Here is a 26,540-nt window from a genome sequence, read left to right on the forward strand (position 1 = left end):
TAAGATCTTGAGCCTCACGTGGGGCAACTTGATTACCCTGTAACTACCCCAGCGCTTAGAACAGTGCACATAGTAAGCGCTTAACAAATACCAACATTATTATTATTATTATTAACTGTGTTCTTTTGTTTTCAAAATGAATGTAAACTGAATCTCTGTCCCTCCAGTTGGTTGGATATTAAGAAATCACTTAATATCCAGAAACCATTTTGTCCTTCAGCGTATATCTGAAGAGTTACCTTTACTGGTATGCTTAATAGGGGTATTTTCTGTGCTACTATCTAAAGCATCACTCAGTGCTGTATTAGAAAAAGAAACGTCAACATCATTCTCTCAAACAGCCACTAGAGGGAAGTCGAATCTCACAAATTGAGACTCGATTCAGGCCGAAAATTTTCTGGCAACTCTAATGACACGAAACGGGAATAGCTGCATTTTCAAGAGGAAAAGGAGCATTAGCCAAATCCATATTGTTCAAATTATGGTGGTTATTTGCTGCAAACACTTTGGGAGTTTCAAATTCATTTGCTGTTTATGGCCAACAAATTTACTTCAACTTTGAGAATGGCAGTATTTAAGTACCCGGCAATCCCGACACTAAGGAAAACTTGTTTTTAAAACCATCTAAAAGAAGCTGAAAGGGCAGTGTATTGTCTGTCCCTAAACTTCAGGAACAGACTGGAACGTAAGCCCAGAATACAAGAATATGGATCTGCTATTTGGAATTCACACTGGTCTGTTAGAAATCTCTCATCAAGATATTTCTTAAGGGATAAAACAAAGCCCAAGGTTCAACAATCTAAAAAATAAAAAGGAAATAAACTTAAGCTTGCGGTTTTTCCAAGTTTCTTCTTCATTTTCTTATGAAGTGAGTTCAGAGAAAAGTCAAAGCAAATCAATCCAAAATTAATTCAAGAGCAAAAATAACCCATGATTAAGGTCCTTGATTAATTTACTGGGCTCCAGAATTGTTTATAAACAGGATTAATTTAGGAAGCAACAGAAGGGTGAGTTCTTACTTATAAACAGAAACAAAAAGGGCCATCCAAATGCAAGATGGAACATGACGAGGTAGGATTAGACAGTTCTGCACTGTTACTATATATGCAAGCCTCAATTATGTTAAGCAAACACAACTGTAGCAATCTTCCTACTTAATTTGACTAAGCCAGACCAAACAATTTGAGAGATGTGGAAAACTGATAAATGGTCCTAAAGATGGAGCTAATGTGAAAGAATAAAGGGATCTGTAAAGTGACAGCTGAGGCCTTGCCATACCCAATTTGATATGTTAATTAGTAGAGTGTGGAGTCAGTTATAAAGTAAGCATTGTGTTCCTAAAGAACTGTGGTTATGATACATCTTGTGAGCAAGGACTGTGTTTAATGTTATATTGTCCTCTCCTAAAAGTTTAATACAGTGCTTACACATAGTAGGCACCCAAATACAATTGACTGATTAATACACCTGTGTGCAAAATATTTCTTCCAACACTGCATCACTTGGTAATTGACAGACAGATGTGTATTGTGGAGACAATATTTCCCACTTCCACCATAGTGTCCTATCCTGAAAGCATGCAGAACTGCCTGTAGTTTCAGGTCCAACTTTCAGGCCCACATTTTCCAGGTAAACAACTCCCTTGTTTTATATGTTACAGGAAGCCCAGTTTGCTTATGTTAAGGTTACTACCACTAAAGATTTTGACTGGAGCATTTAAATTAAGGTTACTACCCCTGAAGCTTTTGACTGGAGTATTTGGTATTAGAGTCTTCTTTGTTACAGTTGAATCTCCCACTTCTGGAGTTGTTTCTCTTGCAAGCATAATAAGCATTTTATTCATAAGCAGCTGCTTCCATTCCCCTAAGGCCTGGAAGCAATCAGCTGGAACTCCCAGTTTTAGGTGCATGTGAAATCTTCACATCACCTTCTTTACCCATTTTAATGTGAGCTGACACTACCTCCTATCAAACCATCTCCTGGCTTAGAAGCAAGGAGACAAAACCCTCCTCTAAAACATCACTCTATGGAGAAGTAGGAAAATTATCCATGTAATCTGAAGCATCCAGGACTTGTCTATAACTGCCCCATTAGCACTAAATAGAGAGGTATGGGAGCCTGCAGAAGGAGGTAAATCAGGTGGTCTACCCCTCAATTAGACAATACTCACCCCTTAGCACACCTCTGACCTGTCCCTTTTCAGTGTCAGCGTGTGATTCAATTCAAAAAGGATCAGTGGGGATCCAGGAAAACCCTCATGAACTGAACAGCAGAAAACCAAAAAGTAATTCATTCAATAGTATTTATTGAGCACTTACTATGTGCAGAGCACTGTACTAAGCCCTTGGAATGTACAATTCGGCAACAGATAGAAACAATCCCTGTAATGTTAACTGTGAGCTGATGTGCTTAAAAACATTCTTTTAAGCGGAACAAGTAGGTGTTCTGGGTGGGGAGGGATGGGGAAAGTAGCCAAGAATTATGGAAAGCAAGCAAAGATCAGATGTTCCCAGGGTGGAGGAAGGTTGGTGTGGGTGGCAGTGGTGAACCTGAGGTGGCAGGATGAGGGTTAGGGGCCTCACACCTTCCTCAGTCACACATCACGTGGAGGAGGGTGCCACTGCTGCCCAAAGAGCTAGAGTAGCCATGGCCCTACAGGCTGCTGCAACAGTAAAATACTAAATGGTGATGATTATGCACACAAAGAAGGAAGAAGAGCCTCACATTGCTCATGAATTACAGTTTGGGTACCCCAATCTATTCCAAAGACAACTCAGTATGGCTGAATGGTTAAGTCCAAGAATTTCTTCTTGGTTTTTCTGCCCCCAGTTATCTTATTGGGTGCCTCCTTATGCTCTGTGGAAGCTTTAAGAAACACACTTTTTGTATATAACTCAAACAAGAGGATGAAAATGTTCTTCAATATTTCCCCTGCTAAGAGTTTTTCTTGGATTCTAAACAGCCTGCCTGAGAAGTGAAAAGAATGAAACTGTTCTTTTAGCCAGTGCTCTCCTATAGCTCTTATGATTTTGATTTCTGTTTTTGCCTTAAGTTGATTTTCTGTGTTTTACTTTTTCACTTTTTTTTTAATGTGCCCATCACCAATTATCCTGGCTTTATTGTTAGATTATCAGCACTTCAAATTCAGTACAGAATCTAATTCTCATCCCCTAGCACCTAATCATTCTCATCACTTTACACTTTGTCAAAACACTTGTCCCTTCCCTTCTTCCTTCCCTTATGGCCATCTTCAGCTGTCCAACCTCCAGTGACTTCTTCCCCACTGCATTCAAACTTAGCCATGTTACCCCTATCCTAAATCTCCCTTGACCCAACATTTCCTTCCAGTTACCCCTCCATCTCCCTCCTGCCATTTCTCTCCAAACTCCTTGAGTTGTCTATGTCTGCTGTCTCAAGTTCCTCTCCTCTCCGACGCCTATCCCGCCATCGACCCCTGGGCCACGTCCTCCCACAGTCCTGGAATAATAATAATAATAATGTTGGTATTTGTTAAGCGCTTACTATGTGCCGAGCACTGTTCTAAGCACTGGGGTAGACATAGGGGAATCAGGTTGTCCCACGTGGGGCTCACAGTCTTAATCCCCATTTTACAGATGAGGGAACTGAGGCACAGAGAAGTTAAGTGACTTGCCCACAGTCACCCAGCCGACAAGTGGCAGAGCTGGGATTCGAACTCATGAGCCCTGACTCCAAAGCCCGTGCTCTTTCCACTGAGCCACGCTGGAACACCCTCCCTCCTCACCTCCGCCAAACTGATTCTCTTCCCCTCTTCAAAACCTTACTTAAAACTCACCTCCTCCAAGAGGCCTTCCCAGACTGAGCTCCTCTTCTCCCTCTACTCCCTCTACCACTCCCCCTTCACCTCTCCGCAGCTTAATCCTCTTTTCCCCCATTTCCCTCTGCTCCTCCTCCTCTCCCTTCCCATCCCCTCAGCACTGTACTCATCTGCTCAACTGTATATATTTATTACCCTATTTATTTTGTTAATGAAATGTACAACGCCTTGATTCTATTTAGTTGCCATTGTTTTTACGAGATGTTCTTCCCCTTGACTCTATTTATTGCCATTGTTCTTGTCTGTCCGTCTCCCCTGATTAGACTGTAAGCCCGTCAAACAGCAGGGACCGTCTCTATCTGTTGCCGACTTGTTCATTCCAAGCGCTTAGTACAGTGCTCTGCACATAGTAAGCGCTCAATAAATACTATTGAATAAATACTATTGAATGAATCAAACAGAAACTCCTTACCATAGGCTTTAGAACACTCAATCACCTTGCTCCCACCTACCTCACCTAGCTAATCTCCTACTACATCCTAGCCTGCACACTTTGTTTCTCCAATGCCAAGCTAATTACTGTACTCCAATCTTGTCTATCTCACCACTGACTTCTTGCCCACATCATGTGCCAGGTTGGAACGCCCTCCCTCTTCATATTCGATAGACAATTACTCTTCCCACCACCAAAGCCTTAATGAAGGTACATCTCCTCCAAGAGGCCTTCCCTGACTAAGCCCTCTTTCTCTTTTCTTCCATTACCTTCTGCATTGCCCTGACTTGTATATATCCTTAATTTATTTATATTAATGTCTGTTTCCCTCTCTACACTATAAGGTCGGCGTGGGCAGGCAATATGACTCTTATTCTGTAACACTGTACCCTTCCTAGTGCTTAGTAAAGTGCTCTGCACACAGTAAATGCTCAATAAATGCTTTGCACACAACACAATCACTACTATGACTACTGTAAACTCCTGACTTTTTTTTTAGAATTGACATACATACACACACACACACACCCACACCAGTCTTTAATGTGATGTTGCCAGTAAACCAATTCAAGAACATATGGATTATTTTCTTTCTTTTTAAAATAAAAAATTCAGTCTTTCTAGGTCTGTTCTATGCTATCTAACACAGTGAAACCTTGCAGATTTGAATATTTAGGTCAAATATATATCTATATATCTATCTACATATAGATATGTATGGCGTATATGTATGGCATATCCCCCACAAGCCTCCCCAAGACTCAGCATACTGACCTGGAAGGCCCCGGACTCCTGGCAAGCCTTTGGGTCCTCTTCCTGGAAATCCCCTATCCCCTTTTTCTCCCAAGTCACCTGTAGTAAATAAAGCACAATTTTCCATCAACAAGAGGTTTTGCTTTCTTTTTAATGAAACTTTCAGAAACAAAACTTAGGGAAGGAATTACAGGAGAGCTATTCCTGCACTGTATCACAGCTGGCATGACCCATTAAATGGGCTTTTAATCGCTTAATACAGTGCCTGGTACATAGTAAACATTTCAACATCATGGGGAAAAAAAGCAGTAAACTAGATATTCACAGTTTCTACAAGAACCTTGATTTTAGACCACTGTGTGTTACAGAGAATATAAGTGCTTTCAAAAACAGTATATTATATACACAACGTATTATCTCTGTAATCATTAGTACAATGAATATTCAATTCTCAAACATATTTCTGAGTCTCACCATAAGCCCAAGGTTATATGTATATATGTATACAATGCTTTTGTTCTAGTTCTTTTCACTTTTGCACAAATGTTTCCTAGGGTGAACTAACTAGTTCTAAGAGATAACTTTAATTAAAGAACGCAATTATGCAATGAGAGGAGGAAATTGAAGAGAGCAGAGGTTATATACATTCTTACTGCATCGGGCCTAGTTGCTGTACAAACATCAAGATGTCAGTTCTATTCCGAACAATGAACATTTAAAAAACTAAAAGCTAAAATGCTAGTGCTAAATTAGGTATTTAAAAATGTCACACATCTACATAATTCTGGAGGGTTATCATTCGATAATCCCAAATCCATTAATTCATTAGAAATGTGAAATGGGGATAAAAAATTTAAGATGTAATTTTGGGTCTGCTCCTGAAAAGTAAATTTACTTCATAGTCAGATTTGACATCTCCTGCAACTTTGCAAAACTGACTTGAAGGAAGTACAAATATGTGCTTTCTTTTTTTTAGTGTCCATCCATGAAAAATATTTCTCAGGAACAAAGGTGAGTCTTTTAACGCAGAATTTAATAAAACAAAATATTTTCAGAGACAAGTCAAACATCTAAAAGTTCACTTAAGAAAATGAAGAGTTTCATCACTAAAATTTGTATTCCTTTCAATTGCGGCAAGTTATAAGAGATGCTCTATGTGCCCAGATTAACACTAAAGAGGGTGTTATTCATGGTTATGAAATATGGTCTTCCAAACCTCAATTTACATAGTTATACTTCCATTTGAATCACCCTGAAATAACTAAATATATACTGCATTGCATAAAAACTCTTGACATTAACCCAAGTCTTAAAATAATCAAAATACCATTTATAGCATGAAAAAACATATTAGGAATTAGAAAAGTGTTACAGAAACATTTAGAAGCCTTATTTCACAAACTTTATAAATCCAATATAGTATTTAGAAAACACAAATGAGCACTGTTTAGGGGTTCCATATGATTTTATCAAATGATTTGATAAAATCTGTAAGTTTTAAAACAGTATGCTGAAGAACTACAAAGAACTTTACAAGTAGAATATTGTAGTCTAAAATGCAAACTTATTCAGTACCACCAACTTCTAATTTAGATGTTCCCCATGTCTCCTACAAGAATGGATTCAGGGTTTTTCTTTTTTGAAATGTCCTAAGTAAAATACATTCAGTGACTCTGCAAGGGCTCCTTTGAAACGGTCTTTAAATAAACTGAATAAACTGCCAACTATGTCGTACTGTGCTCTGCACACAGTGAGGGCTTAATAAATACCATTGATTGACTAATTGATTTTCCAGTTCTTCCCTCTCAGTGAGTGCTGATGAAACCTTCATCTCTCTCTCTTTGCCTTCTGGGAACATTGTAAGGATAAGTACTAAATGAAAATATTTGAAGTTTGGAAGAAAAGCACCCTGTACTGTTGCAAGAAAAGCAATGTACAAGATTCCTTCCTATAAAAAATAGTCACAAGGAATTGAACAGAACAGCACGGGATTTGAGTTATATGAGAGCACCTTACCTTTAGGACCTCTCAAGCCAAGTTCTCCAGGGGGACCTTTAAGACCTGGAAGGCCACGTGGTCCCATCTGCCCAGGAAAACCATTCTCTCCAGGGGATCCTGGCGCACCCGGTGGTCCAGGTCTTCCTGGGATTCCTGCAGGGCCCGATGCAGGTCTCCGGAGGCTAGCAGCCATCTGAGCTAGTTGTTCTGAAATAAAAAAACAGGGAATTCTGAATCATGGGAGCCACAAAGTTGATAGGGATTTCTACTCCTAGTTAGCTGCCATGTTTCTAGGTTTGACACCAATAAATGACATGAACAAATCTGTGGGGTAAAAAGAGCACACAAATACAGGTGGCACCAAAAGTTAAAAATAATTTTGATTAATGAATAGAGTCAGAGAACTTTTACCTAGCCTTTTTCCCTCTAGAGCTCTATCACTGTCCTTTGAAAGAGTTTGTCAGTAAGTAATGAACTAAAAAGTTATCCTTACAGAATACTGAAGCTCTATTGTAATGTGACCTAGACAAGACTCCAACTGTACAATCCCCGGTTTGTTCTTATATGTAACCAAACGTGGGGCCTAGAAAGGAACATGATACCAAAATAAACAGATGCATCTAAAGTATTGATTTCATTTATAAGGGTAGAGTGCATGGATAAATTTTTTAGTTTTTTTAGATAACCTCTGAAAAGGCACTGTTGTTTATACAGAATTAGTATGCACAGACGATTTCAGGTCTGCCTCTGAATTTCAGCTATGACTATATCTTGTCAGCAAGAAAATTCTTGAAGTACAGTGACTAATTTCATTCAGTTTTCAGAATAGTCTTCATATTTAAAGTTTCATGAAAATTTTCTTCCTACAAAGTCTTTCCAGATTGGGAAAAGATGGGGGCGGAGGGAGAAATTTAAAATGGCCTATTTGGATAGAGATATCAAATTCCATGGTTAAAAAAAAATAAATACCCTTTTGGGCTTTTCCTGAAACCATTTAGTAGGCTCTTATCTTCAAATTAAACCACAGAGAGCAGGGCTATTACATAAAATGCTGCAATTTTAGAAATAAAAGACTCTAGGGGATATTTTTGTTTTAAACACTTAAAACTGTGTTAAAGCTGGAAATGGAGTATGAATTTTAAAAATCAGTAATGCCTATAAAACCTTAGGGCCTTTTTAAGTAAAACATGTAGCAATGCAGAGCAAGCACCAACGCTTTGATTTGAACCATTCTTGTCAATGAACAGTGCGGTCTAGTGGATAGACCATGGGCCTAGTAGTCGGAAGGACCTGAGTTCTAATCCCACTCTATTTGTCTGCTCTGCGTCCTTGGGCAAATCATTTAACTTGTCTGTGCCTCAGTAAAAAGGATATTAAGACTGTGAGTCCCATGTGAGACATGGGCTGTGTCCAACCTGATTATCTTCTATCTACTCCAGCAATGAGTACAGTGCCTGGCATATAGGAAATGTTTTAACAAATGCCATAATTAAAAAAAATACAAGATCTTCATTCTTGTTCTCTGTTGCTTTTTTAAATTAAGAAAGTCAAAATCTATGTCAAATAATTGATTTTATATTTCTACTTTAATTCATTTATTTTGAAAACTACCTGTGTATTCTGTTATGGCTTTGATCCCAGGAAAGAAAAATTACTGGTCTATTCATACAGCAGGAGTCAGATGGATTCAACCGGATTTACCAAGGCATAAGTTAAAAATGCAAAAGATTAGGCTTCCTCTCCCCCACATCATAGATTGGCTTCTACTACAATGATCTCCTTTTCAGCCTTCAAAAATAAGGAAAACCTACTTCTAAGCAGCTTCCTACAGCAAACCCCAGAAATATTGAAGTTTACAAAACTATGCAAGCAGGAGACCACAGCAACCAGGGTGCTAGATGGGTAATCTATGAGAGTTCAGTGATTCTGAATGATGGCATGAAAATTCATACTTCTCTTTCCCACACAGGGATGACAACTGTGCTCCTTTACTCTTACACTTATAGGGCCTAACTACATGGAAGCAATGGCTTGTTGCCATTTAGGCTTCTAGGTATGGAAAAAAATCATTATTTCCTCCACAAAAGTTTAGGGGCTGGGTTCCTAGCACTGCTCAACAAGGTGTATGAGCCAGGAGAGTAATCTGAAAGGACCATAAATCAGGTCCTCCTGACCCACTAGCTCTTTTAAGCATGACTGTCACACTCAAGTCTTGGTCACTCACTCCCATCTCCTAAAACCTTCATCTCAGTGTTACCACATTACAAACATAATGCTGGTAATGATGTCTATCAGCAGTCCCCAAAATTTGAATCAAAGGTGGCATTAGCCGCCTTCATCGGCTCTCTAATAATAATGTTGGTATTTGTTCAGCGCTTACTATGTGCCGAGCACTGTTCTAAGCGCTGGGGGAGACCCAAGGGAATCAGGTGGTCCCACGTGGGGCTCACAGTCTTCATCCCCATTTTATAGATGAGGGAACTGAGGCACAGAGAAGTGAAGTGACTCGCCCACAGTCACACAGCCGACAAGTGGCAGAGCTGGGATTCGAACTCATGAGCCCTGACTCCAAAGCCCGTGCTCTTTCCACTGAGCCACGCTGCTTCTCATAAAAAAGATGGAGTGAAGGAACAAGCAGATAGTTACTTGAGGAGCTTTGAGAAGGGGTTCACCATCACCATCATCCTCAGCTGAAATATCTGCTCACTCCCCAAATGGATCCTTAACCAGGGTAAAAAATTTGACTAAGAGTAATGGTGGCAAACTGTAGATACGGGAGCCAATGCTAGCTTGGAATTTGGCAAGAGAAAACAAAACAAGTCAACCAACTCATTGTGCCTTGTTCCCATCTCTCTCACTTCTGATCTCTTGCTCATACCCTCACTTTACCTGGAATTCCCTCTCTTTTAATTTTTTTTAATAGCATTTGTTTAGCTCTTATGTGGCAGGCACTGATACTAGATTATCAGGTTGGACGTAGTCCATGTCCCACATGGGACTCACAGTATTATTCCCCATTTAAAAGATTAGGGAACTGAGGCCCCAAGAAGTTAAGTCACTTCCTCCACATCACACAGCAGACAAGTGGCAGAGCCAGGATTTGAACCCGGGAGCCATTCTCCTACACTAGGCCATGCTGCTTCTCCTTCTCCCCTTCAGATCACTATTTTCCTCAGCTCCAAGGTCATTCTAAAGTCACATTTCCTCCTGACTAGTCTCTTACCTCGCCAATGTTTTCACCCTTACATCTGCATCACCCAAGCTTAGATACTCGCACTCCTATGGAACCATATAGCCATTAGGTAGATAACCTCTATACTCTACTGTTTCTCCTCCACATAATTTAATTGTTTTTCTACCCTGATAGACTGTCTTACCTGCTGGAATGCAGGGATCATGATTATTACCTCTATTGTATTCTCCCAAACCCTTAGTGCAGTAACTTCCTTGAAGGAAGGTATTGAAGTCATGACAGCCTCTTTGATCTCTCCGGTATCTTCCAAGTGATCTCTCAGAATAAGTGCTGAGTAAATACTATTTATTGACTGATGCACTAGCCCATCATTATCATCTTACTAGGGCTTCTCCTTACCAAATTTTACATTTTGTTTCTACCATTTAGGAATTGGATCAAAAATGGCATACAGAGTCAAGTTGCCTTAAGTCATTTCCGGCCACCGCTTTCCAGACTTGCCCCCTTCTGGAGTTCTTGCTCCACTCACCACCTCCTTGGGGCAACCTGTGTTGTGGCTTAAGCCTCAGTCACCAACAAAGATCCTGCAAACTTGTTATTCCTATCCCCATACAGGGGGTTCTATACCCTGCAGTCCTACCTTTGCCTAATGAGAACATCTTTTATGTTCTTTCTTCCCTTTGTAGAATCCTCCTGTTTCCTGGCCTGGGTCTAATTTCCCTTCGCCTGCTTCTGTTCTCATACTACCCAGAGCCATGAAGCCTATTTCCTCTCCTAGCAGAAGAAAAAAAAAATCCAAAATGCCATAGGTCCAAGGGGGCTAAAGAAAGGTAAACTTACAATGTACCTAGTTGTGAGCCAAAGAAGACTCAATCAAGAGAGACTTGTAATCTGAGGTTTTGATAGTCTCAATACTATTATAATAACCTGAGCACAGACTGCCATACATTTTAAGTCAAACAACTTTTATTAAGCTCAGTAAATGTGCTATAGAGACTGTACAGAATTTACTTTAAAACGTTGCTTGAAGTTTGAACAAAACCCCTAATATATCCTACCATGGTCTCACTCCCATTTGAAAAGAAAACAACCTACCACTGAGGAAAACCATCAGACAGCTTTGTTCAAACCTGCAGCACTGAACCAAACTGCAGGAGTGAAAGAGAGATGGCAGCATTGCTCCAGCATTCGAAAGAATACACATAGTTTACCAAAAAATTAGGAAAAGTTTGTAAATCGGCCCATTAAGAGAAAAAAGCAGAAGAAAAAATGCATAGAACACAGCCCATAATAAGTGAACTGCCTTTCAAACTTTTCAACAAGGCACTAATAGTGCTTCACAAGAGTGATATTAAGAAACCAAAATGCTCTTTTTCTGAGACGTTATACATAATAATGATGGCAGTAAGTTCACTAAAATAAAACTGATACTCAACCTATCAACTTACTGAAAATGCAGGAGAAGGTTCAAAGCACAGGGAGCTTTATTTACCTTGCAAAACTCTCATGCAAACCTGCTTAATGTGTTGATCTGTTGGTGCTCTGCCCTGAGGACAGAAAAGCAAGAACACAGTTTTATTCACAGGACAATTATAAAACAGGCATTGTTAAATTATGAATCTGGCAGGCTCCTAAGAATATAGCATCCCAAGTATTCCGAATATTTGCCTACAACACTGTGGCCAAAAAAATGCTCTGTAGGAACAATGAACAGTTTCAGAAAAATGGAGAAGCACCTGACAGTTTAATTTCCCAATCATTTGTTCATTCATTCAATCGTATTTATTAAGCACCTACCATATGCAGAGCATGTACTAAGTGCTTGAAAAAGTACAATACAACAATGAAGAGTAGGAATTCCTGCCCTCATTGAGCTCACAGTCTAGTGGGAATCCTGAGGCACCTCCCAGCAAAGGATCATTGGTAGCTGCCACATTTCTTGCTAGGTCACTTTTAACAGAAGAAAGCATGTCTCCATTAACCCCAACTTACAGCAGGGCCCTGGATTCCAGGCAAGCCAGGAGCACCCTGTTCCCCCTGCATGCCCCGCGGACCAGGTGATCCTCTTGGGCCTTCTACACCAGGAAGTCCCCGAATCCCTTCAGGTCCTCTCGAACCAGGCTCACCAGGATTGCCCACCTGAAAAGAAAGATGGGTCTTAACTATGTTTAATTTTTGCAGTCAGAGAATTGTTTTTCTAAACAGACCCCTCCTATGACCACGGAGACCAAACCTCAAGCAGGCTTTAGAGCAGAGGGTGGGAGAAGCAAGAGGTTTGAGTACCCGCTTGTAACCACGGACCCTGGAGTCCTGTCTGCTATCAGTGCCCAAGCCTCACCCTTCCTGCTGAAATGAGAAGTGGATGAAATCCATCCATAGCAGCATGAAAGTGCTGCTATGAAATAGTAAAAATACTTATAGCACTGACAACGACATCATTGGGCAACTGGTAGGGAACCGGTTAATTTTTCATATAAAAAAATTTAAGTACATATTGTTTTTCCCCCTTAAACTGTAACATCCTTATAATAATAATGTTGGTATTTGTTAAGCGCTTACTATGTGCCGAGCACTGTTCTAAGCGCTGGGGTAGACATAGGGGAATCAGGTTGTCCCACGTGGGGCTCACAGTCTTAATCCCCATTTTACAGATGAGGTAACTGAGGCACAGAGAAGTTAAGTGACTTGCCCAAAGTCACACAGCTGACAAGTGGCCAAGCCTGGATTCGAACCCATGAACTCTGACTCCAAAGCCCGTGCTCTTTCCACTGAGCCACGCTGCTTGTCTAGCCACGCCTTATGGGCATGGGTGGACTTCAATTTATACTTTTTTAATGTCTATTTCCATGCTCCTGACACAGTACAATGCACAGCAAATACTGGCAGTATTAATACCAAAGCACATCTTTAAATTTTATCTCATAATTTATATTAAGCATTTTATGGTGAGCACTGCACTAAAGCAGATTAAATAATTAAGACACATTCCATCTTACTACAAGTACATTTCACACCAAAATGTAAAGGAATAATTTGTTTCATTTGCATGAAAGTGATATTTAATGAAAAAGATTTGATAGCAAAGAAGAAATACGATGGATCCCATGCAAATTTTATTTCAGAATATTGAGAATCCGTTCCTTGGGGCCACCAGACAAGTAGTCACCCCAAGAGACACTGCTATCAGACCACAGAGAGTTTTGATTTCAAGTTATATTTGTTTAATGGAGTTTGTTCCTCCATTAGGCTGAACGTAGTAAAGCCACCTTGGAAGAATATGCATTTCCAAAGACAGGAAGGTGGATTTTAAAACTCAAACTCCAAGAAGTGTTTCTGTTATTTCCACAGGTGCTCAATCCCACTTCACTGTCGTAAGAGTTCCTTAACATCAGAATCCTGATCTGACATCCTTCCATTAGGAATATCCTGGGTGAGATAGTAAGATAGTTTCCTACAGTTCCTCAGCTCTCCTTTGACTGAAAAATCTGTTGGGAATGTTTATTGAAAATCCCCTTGAGACTTCTCTAATTCAATCAACAAAAATTGTTGCTGACATTAAAAAACAGAAAATTTTTATAGGTAGTCCAGGCCTCAACCCCAAACCCACACAATCTCCAACAATAATAGATATAAAATGATAAGATTTAAATTAAATTCAAATTTGATCTCCCATTACCTATTCCGAGTATGACCAACTCACATTGAAGGGTAGAGCAGTTTCTTAAACATTTTATAATTTCATAACATAAAGGGAAAATGTATAAACTGATCCACAATTCAGTGGCCAGTTTTTGCAGAAAGAGAAAATATTAATGTCAATTGTTTCAGAGCAGCCTAAAATAGATAGGATATAAAAGAATGTCCTCTAGAGGGGGCTAACTTCCAAGAAAAGTAGGTCAGATACTCCCATTCAGTTAATCTATCATGAAAATAGAAGTGTACATTTGGGATTTAATTTACTTTAAGGCTGGTCCTTGAAGAATTGAAGATTATCAACTGATTTTCTTAACCCAGAAAGTTGCACATTTTCATGTAGCTTTATTGATATTTTGGCTTTTAATCATACTCACAGATCCCTTAGGGCCAGGCAATCCTACGTCTCCCTAGATCAATAAAATCAAATTGAATTAGAACATTACATTTATAGTCAGTTATCAAAGAATTTGATGCAATTTCTTCAAAACTCTCAAAAGGTTGTTGCATGTTGAACTCTCAAAGAAACTGATTGGACTAATAAAAACTATTCCTCAAAATTGTATTACTAATTTTAATGTAATAAAATCACAGATTTCGTTAGATTGCTCACGTAATCACAAAACATCTACCTGAAATGAAAATCTCCATCAATAATAATGGTAATTAATTGGAGATTTGCATTTAGATAGCACTGTTTCACATCGGTTAACATGAATTATAAAGCATATCAAATCAGACAAAATTCCCACAGCCTATAAAAATGAATAGCCTTATCAGTAAAGAAAATTACAATAATCTTTTTTTCTCATTTACTAGACCAATGAGGAAACATTTTCTAGATCAGATTCCACACTTAGATTAACAGCAAAACCTGAAAATACAGAATCGCTGATTTTGATTGATTTCCATACTAAAAAATAATGTCTCCCAAAGATGAGTTTTGTGAGAAAGAAGCCCAGTTCTGGTAGAAGGAAGGAAGAAATGATCAAAGAAGATGGTTGGAAAGCCTCTTCCCAACCTGGGATTAACATGTTTTAAGGATCCAAACCCTGGTCAAATTAAGTAAATGCAGGGAATGAAAATTTGGTCATCTTCCTACTTGCCTCCAGAGTATAAATTAGGCATATAAGAAGAAAAAAAGATGTTGGCATCCTTCAGAGGTTAATTTGAGGATTTTCAAAAAAACTATTATGGTTTGGCCCAAAGCAGATTTTCCAAAACCATGAAACTGTTATCCCTCTCCCTAATATAAGGGCAAAAAATGATCCTCTGGTTTCCAGGGTCCAGAGTCTTTCTTCCTTCTGTTTCATTTGGCAGTTAAACTGCAGCCCTACCAAACCTGTGCTGTTGTTTGTACCGACTATCTCACCAGAACAAGGTCTAACAAAGGGAGTCTGATCCAAGTAAAAAGTAAAGAGCCAGCCAAAAAAATTAAAAGTCAGATCAGCTCCAAGGTTACAAAACTCAACCTTGTTAAGAGAAATATCAGAAAACAATGGATACAATACAAATGCCTTACTAGTTCACCCTTTCCACCTGCTTCGCCTTCTTCACCAGGACCACCCTAAAAGTAAAAAGACACCAAGCAGCACTGAATTAATTATGCTCTAGACTGACAGTAGGACAGCTAAGCAGCTGTTGATCTGTGAGCTGAAGTGTAGCAAGCAAGACAGGCAGATGGTGTAGCTGAGAAATATGAGACAAACAGAGGTAACAGCAGACAAATAAACTTGATATGCAGCCATCTACTGGGGGATCTTTCAAAAAAAATGGTGTCAGACCTGTGGTTGAGGAAGCAAAACCACAAAGTGAAAATGACTGCTGTGTGTGCACTGGTATTCAATTAGTCAATCAATCTGTGGAATTTAATGATTACTTACTGAGCCTAAAGAATGACACCAAATACTTGAGGGCAAGGCATACATTCCCTTCCCCTTCTTGATCTTACAATCTATTGGGGTACTAGACAAAAATTATTTACAGAAAGTGAAAGCCAGATAAAGAACAAATATGTAGCAAGAAGTATGACAGTATTACTGTGAATGGAATGTACAATTGCATGTATATATATATATATATATATACAAATTTGGCAGAACCACCCAAAGGTTTTGAGAAGCAAGATAATCAATTGTGACAACTTTGAAAACAAAGAACAATCATTTCCACATATTAAAATTAATTTTAATGCATTTTTTTCATAATAAAACAGAGACACTCACTTGTTCACCTTTCGGACCAGGTTCACCAACCAGACCCTAGAGAACACACAGTACAATATCATTTTAAATATCTCTTTAATGATACAGATTACAAATTGAAATTGTAACCACACTAGTAATGGAGCAGAAGTATGAACTGGACCTGGAGCCAGAAATTCCTGGAGTGTATACCGGAGGGGCCCCTCTCAGGGTCACACCTGGAGAGTTTCCAGTACTCTACCAGTCTTGGCTATGGGAGGGAGAGTCAAGCAGAGGTATACCCATTCCATGCCTAGCTTGCTAGTGGCTAGCAAGTGGAAGGCAGTCTGCTACAAGTCAAAATTCACCCAATGGGGCAGCAGCAGCCTTAGAGAAAGTCCAGGGCGAAGACTCAAGTTTATTGAGCAGAAGGAGGCAAATGGTAAGCCACTGCCTTATTTTTACCAAGAAAACTTTACAGATACACTAACAGAACGACTGCAGATGGAGAGTTCTGGGAGAGATATGTCCGTGGTGTCGCTATGGGTCGGGAACAACTCGACAGCATAAGACAAAAATACCAGAAGGGAGCATACCTCTACAGCATACTTGGATGTCCTGGCCTCCCCATGGACCACTCTGACATTCCTTCTGCTTTCTCTTAGCTCTTACCATTGCCCCAGCCTCCCCACTCGCCTCCCTCCCTGCATCTTGTCACACAGTAAAAAGTAGTTGCTGGTGCCTATTTGTTTAGCAGATAGCTATGTGTGAACAAGTGGACTTTTCTTGCCCCAGTCCTAAAAATACTTAGCTATAACCTTCATAAATCACCTAATTTGCTTGGGTCATTTCTGTACCCTTCCATGTAAAATAAAAAAAGAATCCTTGCAGGTCTCAGAGGTGTTAAGAACAAAGGTCACAAGTGGTTCCAACTTCTTGAATAGCCTAAAGTCAATACAAGAGTTGGTTCTCTTTGTAGAAACAACATACTGTTTTTCTAGTCCCAACAACAACTCGGGAGCAACATACTGGAACCAGCACCTCTATTAATGAGGAGAGAAGCATATAAAGTACAAGTTACAAGACAGACATAATGTGGACTTAAAATAATTTCAGAAAATGTACATCCTTCTTAAAAGTAGTAGTTACAGTGGCATTAAGTGTGTGCTACACTATTATTCTCTTGGGAAAGTACAACAGAATCAAGCAGCATGGCATAGTGGATAGAGCATAGGCCTGGGAGTCAGAAGGTCATGGGTTCTAATGCCAGCTCCATCACTTGTCTGCTGTGTGACCTTGAACAAGTCACTTCTCTACTCTAGGCCTCATTTACCTTATCTGTGATATGGGGTTTGAGATTGTGAGCCGACACGGGAAGGGACTGTGTCCAACTTGATTTGCTTGCATCCTCTCCTGCGATTAGTGCCTGGCACATAGTAAGCACTTAAATACCATTATCATCATCATTATTATTATTATTATTAAAACACATGATCCCTGCTCACAAGGATTTTATAATCTAATGGGAAGCCCAAACAAAACTATCTCTAAATAATGATAAGTAAATTTGCTACCAGTAATCTGGTCACAATTCAGCAAAGGAGGATGGAAGATAATTTGGGTGAACTATACAGATGTTTTTCTTTTCTATATGATAAGGACAAGAGAAGCAGTGTGAGCTTGTGGAAAGAACATGGAGATGACCTGAATTCTAATGCCAGCTCCTCCATGTCTCTGTGTGACCTTGAACAAGTCACTTAACTTCTCTGGGCATCAGTTTCTTCATCTGTAAATTGGAGAATAAATACATGCTCTCCTTCATACTTAGGATGTGTTTCCAATGCACATTGATGCCAACCTGATTATTTAGTATCTTCCCTAGCACCTAAGACAGTGTTGGTAAATAGTAAGGGTTTAAATACCATTAAAAAACCACTACTACGCCCTTGGCCAGCCTATCAGCTACTGTTAGGGGGTACTGGGAGTTCAGTGTCTTATTCTAGAGTTTGACTTTTAGTCACTAAAGGTGACACCAGAATGCAGTGAGTGAATTGGGAGCCGAAAACATCCCAAATGCTAACTGCCAAATTGGTGGACATGCTTATTATGGGAGGGTTCTAGACAAGGCTCTCTGACAGGACAATGACTAACAAGATGTTAGTCTTGTCTGCAAGAAACAATCACAGATAATATACTGGTGCTTTGTTCTATGGAGATTCAGGCTAAAAACTAATTTTCCAGTGGTAAAAAATATGTTTTCCCCATGCAGAACTTGCCAGTAGCTATTCAGTAGACAACAGCAGCAAAAGTAGAAGTGCAGGAAAAGGATATCTAGCCTGGAAAGACAGCAACTGTTTTGAAAAAAGAAGCCCAGTTCCAGCCACCACTCAACAACTGTTCAGAGTTTCTCAACTCCAGTGCCCATGTCTTCAGTGGATGAAGTTTACCTTCCTTCCTTTCACTCCTTTCCCCTCCTTTTATTACTCTCTCTCCAGCCTCCCAAAAGTCTTATATTAAAGCTGAGACCCAGAAGTCAATTATTTTGAATCTTTTTTGTTGAAAGAAAAGTACTATCATTTGCCCACAGCTGCTATGAAGTTTTAAGCTAAAACATTTCAGAGTGGATTTGGGAGGGTTTGTGTATGTCAGACTTGCATCTTTTACAGTCTCTGCCTACTTTCTTCCTCTATGTAAAACCAACTCTTCTTGTGAATAAAGATATGGTTCATAATCTTCTTATAACTCTGTTGGCTCAATTTGTGCCAATTCCAGAAGCCTCTTCCATGGCAGGATTTCTCTGAGCTTTGCTCAGTATTTATATTCAGTGCTTATGTTCAGTGTGCAAGGAGGATTCTGTCTAATGTGCCACTATGGGATTGATCCTTCATTCTTGTTCTTGTATAATCAATCTATACAATTATTGAGTAATTACTGTGTGCCTAGCAAAGTACTGCAGACTTGAGGAATACAAGTCAACAGAGTTGGTGGATGCAAATACAAAAAGACCTTACACAGTCTACTGGAGGAGACAGACATTTGAAAATAGATTAGGAATAGGGGAAATAGTAGAGTATAAGAATATTCACATAGGTATCGTGGGGCTGGAGTGAGTATATAAGTGTTTAAGGAGTTTATAGTGAAGTTCATGGTCAATAGAGGAGAGGGCAGGTTGGGGAGCACCATGGCCTACTGGAAAGAGCACCAGCCTGGGAGTCAGAGGAGCTGGGTTATAAACCCAACTTCTTCTCTTGTTTGCTGTACGACCTTAAGCAATTCTCTTAACTTGTCTGTGCCTCAGCTACCTCATCTGTAAAATGGAGATTAAGATTGTGAGCCCCATGTGGGACAGGGACAGTGTCCAACCTAATCATCTTATATCTATCCCAGTTCCTAGTGCAGTGTCTGGCACATTGTAAGCTCTTAACAAATACCAATTGAAAAAAAAAGGGCTTATTCAAGAAAGGCCTCTTGGAAGAGATGTGATTTTAAGAGTGTTTTGAAGGTGGGGAAAGTGTAGGATATTAAGGGGAAGGGAGTCTTAGGCCCAGGAGAGGATATGGCAGAAGGGTAAAATTTGTAGCATTCAATTTTTTTCCAAGTGAAAGGCACTCCCCGGGCATATTCCTAACCACTGTCCAAAGGAAAATCCAGGAAAAATTCTGGAGAAGCAACCTTAACTAAAAAAAAAAAAAAAACCCCAACACAGCAGAAAAAGACTTCCCCTCCTCCAAGTTCATTTTTTAAAAAAAATGATACTTGTTAAGCACTTACTATGTGCCAGGCACTACATTAAGTACTGGGGTAGATATAAGCTAATTAGGTTAGACACAATCCATGTCACAATCTCTGTTTTAGAGATAAAGGAACTGAGGCAGAGAGAAGTGAAGTGACTTAAAAATAATAAATTATTATGGTATTTATTAAGCACTTACTATGTGCCAAGCACTGTTGTAAACACTGGGGTTTACCATACAAGGTAAGGTTGTCCCACATGTGGCTCACATTCTTTATCCCCATTTTACAGATGAGATCACTGAGGCACACAGCAGACAAGTGGCGGAGCCAGGATTAGAACCCATGTCCTCTGACTCCTAAGCCCATGCTCTTTCCACTGAGCCATGCTGCTTCTCACTAAGCCATGCTGAGTTTACACAGCAGACACATGGTGCAGCCAGGATTAGAATCCAGGTCCTTCTGATTCTCAGGTCTATGCTCTATCCACTGGACCATGCTGCTTATCTTCTCCCCAGAGACAATGGAAAGGAGGGTGTCACCCCTTGTCACAGCTCCCTCTTGAAAGATTCTTCATATTTCAAGGCCCAACGCACAGGCATCAGCTTACAAGGAAGGCAATAAGAAACTGTCTCTAGAACATGGATGTTCATGACTTTAGAGAAGAGGTCCTTGTTTCATGGTGATACCTCAACTAAAAGGCCACATGATAGGGAAATAAGCCAAAGGGAAAAAAAAGAAAAGAAAATCAACCTAAATTCTTCAAATTCCTAAATGTATTAATATAGCTAAGTGTCCAAGAGAATACCAGATATAAAAATGTTACACTGGAGGACAATGCAATCTAATCACGGTAAACAAAGTAGTTAGTGGAGTCATGAACTAAATCTGACTTTAATTTCTTCAACTGGATTCCTAAGGACCTTGAGGATGTAACTAGAAGAAGTGAAAAGGTAATTTTACACAGACACCTTGTCTAAAACTCAACATACAAAATTCCCAGATTTCTCTTCACAATAAAAATCCATTTCCCCTTAAAAATTCATCAACAGGACTTAACCAGACAATCCTAGAGATTTGCTTGTCTCAAAGCACTGGGAAATTTGCAAACACTTAAATCTGGCCCTTTCTAGGAGCATTTATTTCACTGTGCATTAGTCTTCATTTTAAAATACTCTGAATTAGCCATTAAGGCTGGTGAAAACAATCAAAAGAATTAAGCTTATGCTCAAATTGCAACCTACAAGGAAAATAATTACTGAATTATATAACTTATATTTTAGGATTAGGTAGGAGGAAACTGACTCTGCAGCTAATTATCTCTTACTTTTCTCCAAATCCAGTTATTTTATCCATTTCTGAACCTATTTATGAATCTCTTTGACTGCAGCTATTTCTCAATGCCAATTTTTATTACCTTGACTTACTCGTTTTGAAAGTCAATTGAATTCTAAAATAATCCTTGTAAGAATGGTAAAAACAAGCCTTTTCCTTGGCTGCTGGATCCCTTCTGCTCCAGTAGCTAGCCGGTTATGAATACAGCCATTGCCCATGCACAGAAAAGAATACTTCTTTGAAGCTTGTGGGTCTTACCCTGTCGCCTTTCAATCCAGGAAGTCCAGGGGGGCCAGGAACACCTGGAAGACCTGGATCACCTTGGGAACCCTATAAAAAGAAAAGGGGGTTGGAAGAAAAAGGGTGCAGGGGAGAATACTTTAGATGTGCTGATCTTGTTCAGAAATACATTTGATCTTCTGACCACTAGTTTCTTACTTAACTGTCTCCTTAATTCAATATGTTGGTCATTTGGTACTTTTTTTCTTCATTTTTCTGAGTTCTTCAACCCACCCTGCTTAGCATTCCACTTTAACAGTGGCTCTTTAAGCTCAGACCTCTGGAACTATGCCACTTCTTTTCCTGTGTAAATAGCATTTCAGAAACAGAAAAAGGCAGTATTCATAGCCTAAATGCATTAATTCCAGAAATAGCCATAGGGTAAATGTAGCACTTTACCTCTTCCAGAGCTTAAAAATATATGCCACCTAGCCAATATATTCAAATGTACTCCAAATGTAGATGCATTTCATATGCACTCTTTAAAATACTAGGCATTAGCATTTCCATGCAATCAAACTCAAATCAAACAGCAGTTTATCACTGTCCAATTCCTTATTAGATTTTCTCCCTCCTTCATTGCTTTTCTTTCCTCCTATCTAATGGTTTTGAAAAGTCTGAAAAACAAAATGGAAATCAGTTCCTTACCAGCTTGCCTGGTGGGCCTGGAGGACCAATGGGCCCTAGTTCTCCTCTGCTGCCCTTTAAATACACAGAAGGACATTGTTAACACCTCAAATGCCATAGTCAAAGTATATTTCACTTTGTTTCTTTAAGTTAAACTATCTGAATGCTTAATTAGAAATCATTGTTAAGAGCAGCATCCTCATCTTTTCTCTAACTGGTGAAATGAACGTAACCCCTAGATACTACCACTTCCTCAGTGTGCTTAGTTAGCATTTGTTGATGATAGTAATAATTAAATTATAATTTCAGAGAAGCAGCATGGCTTAGTAGAAAAAGCACAGGTTTGAGAGTCAGAGTTCCTATGTTCTAATCCCAGCTCTGCCACTTGTCAGCTGTATGACTTTGGGCAAATCACTTAACTTCTCTGGGCCTCAGTTATCTCAACTGTAAAATGGGGATGAAGACTGTGAGCCCCACATGGGACAACCTGATTACCTTATATCTACCCCAGTGCTTAGAACACTGGCACATAATAGGTGCTTAAATACCATCATTATTATTATAATTATAAGAATATTAGGTTAACATTATTTTAATGTTTAGACAAGACAACATATTTATAAACTCAGACATCTCTAAAAAATGAGAATTAAATCATAAAATAACATCAGGCACATATTCCAGATTAATGTGGGGTCTCAAATGATATCAAGGTGAAAAAGAGATCTATGCTAAAGAGATTAATTTCTTTAAGTTATACAGTAAATACAGTTTTAGAAAGTTTCCAGTACAGATTAAAAGTCAGATTGTAGCTCAACTTATTTTCAGTCCCCAAGCACCTCAAAAACATGACATATGTGAACTTGGGATACTATAGGACACAGTCACCAAAATCAATCCCCAAACTTAATTTTGTGAAAATTCCTTTTGTAACATCCTATGTTCCTTGAGGGCAGGAACTATATTAATCTTCATTACTTGTCACAAACAGGACTGCATTAACTGAAGCCTGGGCCTGCCACTGGACCATCTAGTACCATCTCCTCCTCACATGACCCTCATTGATGTCATTACAAACACCAGCCCAAGGGGAGGCAATAATGAGAGCTGTAGGATTTTTCAGGGTACACTAATAAAAGCCTCTATACTGTTATCATATTCCTTATCTAAGCAATTGACTGCATTAACCAATCTGGGCTCTGGAAACTGCTAAGTGGTGGCCTTTCCGAGCAGTTCATCAAGATCTTTAGGCAGCAGTATGGTTCAAGTCAAATACTGTTCAGCCTATTTTATTTTACCGTATTCATATGTAACCTAAAACCAGGACTATAAATTTGCTTCAGCTTCAGTGAGCAAATGTCCCCCATCACAAGCAACACCAATAGTCTTTAAGGACTATCAGAAACTGTTACAAAATGTAATAAACATATGCAAGGCAGATGGGCAGACAACTATCCGGCTGAATGGCATAATGATTCCTGGGGATCAGCTAATAAAGCTGAAGACTTTCACTATTAATGAAAACATTCCTTGAAAGACTTTAGAGAACTAAAATTGGAAGGGTATGTTATATGATATATGTTTTATAAAAATATGATGACTTCTTTATGCTAATGAACAGCTCCTAAAACTGTTTCTCAAAACAAATGTCCCTATTTTTTACATCTGAATCATCCAGGCCTAGAAGTAGTAATGCTATTTATTGAGCACTCGCTGAAGCTAATGCATTGAAGAAGCACAACAGAAGCATGAAACACATTCCTGCCCACAGGAAGCTTAACTTTTAATGGGGGGACTAAAGCATAAAACAATTTACAAATAAGATAATTAGAATAATTGATTAAACATATATATACAAAGGTACTGAGTAAGATATGAATGAATACATAAATGCTAGAGGTGGCTGATTGATAAGGCTCATGTTGGAGTTAGTTGGGAAGACTTAAGAGAGCAGGAGGGAGGCTTTTAAGAGGACTTTGAACTAGGGAGAGTTTACTTATTGTCAAATTACAAATTCAGAAAGCTTTATTTAAAATTAGATTATTTCTGAAAACCAGAAGGAAATGCTTACTAGTTATAAACATACAGAATGGTGTCTCAATCAATATTTGAGCACTTTCTCTGTATATAGCACTGTACTATGCACTTGGGAGAGTACACTAGAGTTGGTTGACATGCTCTCCACTCTCAAAGAGTTTACAATCTAGTAGAGGTTTTTAGAATCTACAGAGAATCACTGAACTTTAACTATCACAAGCCATGTGTTGCAGCTTCATTTCTAAACTGATGAAATTATCAATTCTCAATCTCCAACACACAGGTCATTAGATATATATTAAGAAAAGAATATGGTTCAACTGGGTTGGAATTGGTCAAAACAGATGACCCTGAAATAATTCTTACTAAAACAATGTTACTTTTAAAGTTCCAATAAACTATGTGATATGGACTTGTAATTGAGTTCTCCTCTTGACAGCATCAATTAATAAAGATTGAGAGAGGGTTTTTTTTAGGATTAGAGTAGTTGAGGTCTTCCTATTGGTGTCAATGAGCATTCTCCATGGTCAACAATGTAGAGGTGTGAGGCAAGATGAAGAACTGGCCAACAGAAATGAGATTTCTGCATGTTCTGAATAAAAAATGTGTTATACTCTGGTGATTGGGTCATGTACTTCAAAACTCAGAGGTTACTACCTTCGGGTCAGAGCCATTTTGGGATTAAATGACTGCAAAACTCCTAAATAATATGAACCCTTTTAGAAGTAACACTAAAAGTAATTCTCTCTAGAGCAATGTTATGTTACTGACAGAATGACTTCAGTGAAAAAGAGGGAGATGTGATTTAGAATAATAGAATGTCAAAGTTCATAGCACTCTGGCATGAACAGAAACACTTCAGATTCAAAAAGTGAATCTCTATGATTCCTGTTCCTTAGAATGAATAAAGCATTCTTCCACCAGCAAATGGAAAATGTGAACTACAGTACAGTAAGTGGACTGCAAATCATTTACAAGGGCAAAATATCTTCAGTTGTCTAAGAACTCTTTTGCATTGAGTTATATATGGTATACTGTGTTACACCTCATTGACTGTAAATGTTTAGAATATATGGTGAATTAAAAACATTTTGGCTTTCTACATTGGTTGCAGAAGAGAAAGAATTGTAAACTTTTTCTTTTCCATTGCTGCTTTGGCAAATCATAGAATACAACAAGAAATTCACTTTCAGGATGAAGGAATTAAACTGTGAATATTACTTTTTATGGAATGCCATAGTTTCCTGAAGATTTTTGCCCTGAACAGAGGATCAAGTACAGTCTTTTCCACATTGTCATTATCTGATATAGATGAAAAATTAAAAAGCACCATTAATAAATGCAGCCAGTGACACAGTTCAGCCAATGTTTTGGGTCACAGACACTACAAAGGAATTACATATTTGTCATTTGCAAAATGAGGTATGTAAAAGAGGGCTCTTCCCCCAAGATGTGTACTGGAAGGAAAGAAGTTTTCATTTTATTTCAATAGTACTAAAGACCTTCTGTGCAAAAAGCACTGCACTACATACTAGGAAAAAGAATCACAGTTGAGAATTAGGCACAGTCCTGGGCACCAAAGAGCTCTCTTAAAACCAGGATTTTACAATCTAGTGGGGGAGACAGATATTAAAATAAATTATGGATATGTACGTAAGTCCTGTGGGGCTGAGGGTGGGGTGAATAGCAAGTGCTTAAAAGGCACTGAGCTAAGTGCAAGGATGACACAGAAGGGAGAGGGAATAGAGGGAATGAGGGCTTCTTTGGAAGAACTCTTGGAAGAGATATGATTTTAATAATGCTTTGAAGGTGGGGAGTGTGATGAAGGGGGTGGGAGTTCTGGACCAGAAGAAAGCAAGGGGCAAGTAGTCAGTGGAGTAGATGAGATTGAGGTACAGCGAGTAGGTTGGCATTGGAGGAGCAAAGTGTGCAGGCTGGGTTGTAGTATGAAATCAGTGAAATAAGAGAAGAGAGGGTGAGATGAGCACTTTAAGGCCAGTGGTAAGGAGTTTTCTGTTTGATGTGGAGGTAGATGGGCAACCACTGGAGGTTCTTGAGGTGTGAAGAAACATAGGTTAAACAGCGTTTTAGAAAAACGATCTGGGCAGCAGAGTGAAGTAAGGACTGGAGTGGGAAGAGACAGGTTATAGGGAAGTCAGCAAGGAGGCTGATACAGTGGTCAAGTTGGGTATGCTAAGTCTGTAAATAAACATAGTAGCAGTGCCATGGAGACAGAAAGGTGGATTTTAGCCATGTTGAGAAGGTAGAAATAATGGGATTTGGTGAAAGATTGAATAAGTGGGTTGAATGAGAGAGAGAGAAAGAGAGAGGAGTCAAGACAGGACTTATGAGATAGTGAGGATAGTGGTGCCGTCTACAGTGATGGGAAAGATAGGAGGACAGGGTTTTGGTGAGAAGATG

General features: G+C 39.1%; 1 protein-coding gene and 1 non-coding gene across 2 annotated transcripts in view; one reads left to right on the top strand and one right to left on the bottom strand.

Annotated features, from left to right (window-relative positions):
• Positions 1-26,540, bottom strand: part of COL9A1 (collagen type IX alpha 1 chain) — a 100,011-nt gene that overhangs the window by 2,884 nt on the left and 70,587 nt on the right. The window contains exons 31-39 of the mRNA XM_039913939.1: positions 22,104-22,157; positions 21,435-21,506; positions 16,152-16,187; positions 15,449-15,493; positions 14,304-14,336; positions 12,226-12,372; positions 11,726-11,780; positions 7,059-7,247; positions 5,064-5,141 (exon numbers count right to left, since the gene is read on the bottom strand). Coding sequence (XP_039769873.1) covers positions 5,064-5,141; positions 7,059-7,247; positions 11,726-11,780; positions 12,226-12,372; positions 14,304-14,336; positions 15,449-15,493; positions 16,152-16,187; positions 21,435-21,506; positions 22,104-22,157 — 709 coding nt within the window. The remainder of the gene's footprint in view (positions 1-5,063; positions 5,142-7,058; positions 7,248-11,725; positions 11,781-12,225; positions 12,373-14,303; positions 14,337-15,448; positions 15,494-16,151; positions 16,188-21,434; positions 21,507-22,103; positions 22,158-26,540) is intronic.
• Positions 16,331-16,467, top strand: LOC114817044. Its single transcript, XR_003764883.1, has one exon. It is a non-coding gene; the product is annotated as a small nucleolar RNA SNORA7 (small nucleolar RNA).

The sequence above is a fragment of the Ornithorhynchus anatinus genome, chromosome 1 (genome assembly GCF_004115215.2).
Source record: "Ornithorhynchus anatinus isolate Pmale09 chromosome 1, mOrnAna1.pri.v4, whole genome shotgun sequence".
Lineage (NCBI taxonomy): Eukaryota > Metazoa > Chordata > Mammalia > Monotremata > Ornithorhynchidae > Ornithorhynchus > Ornithorhynchus anatinus.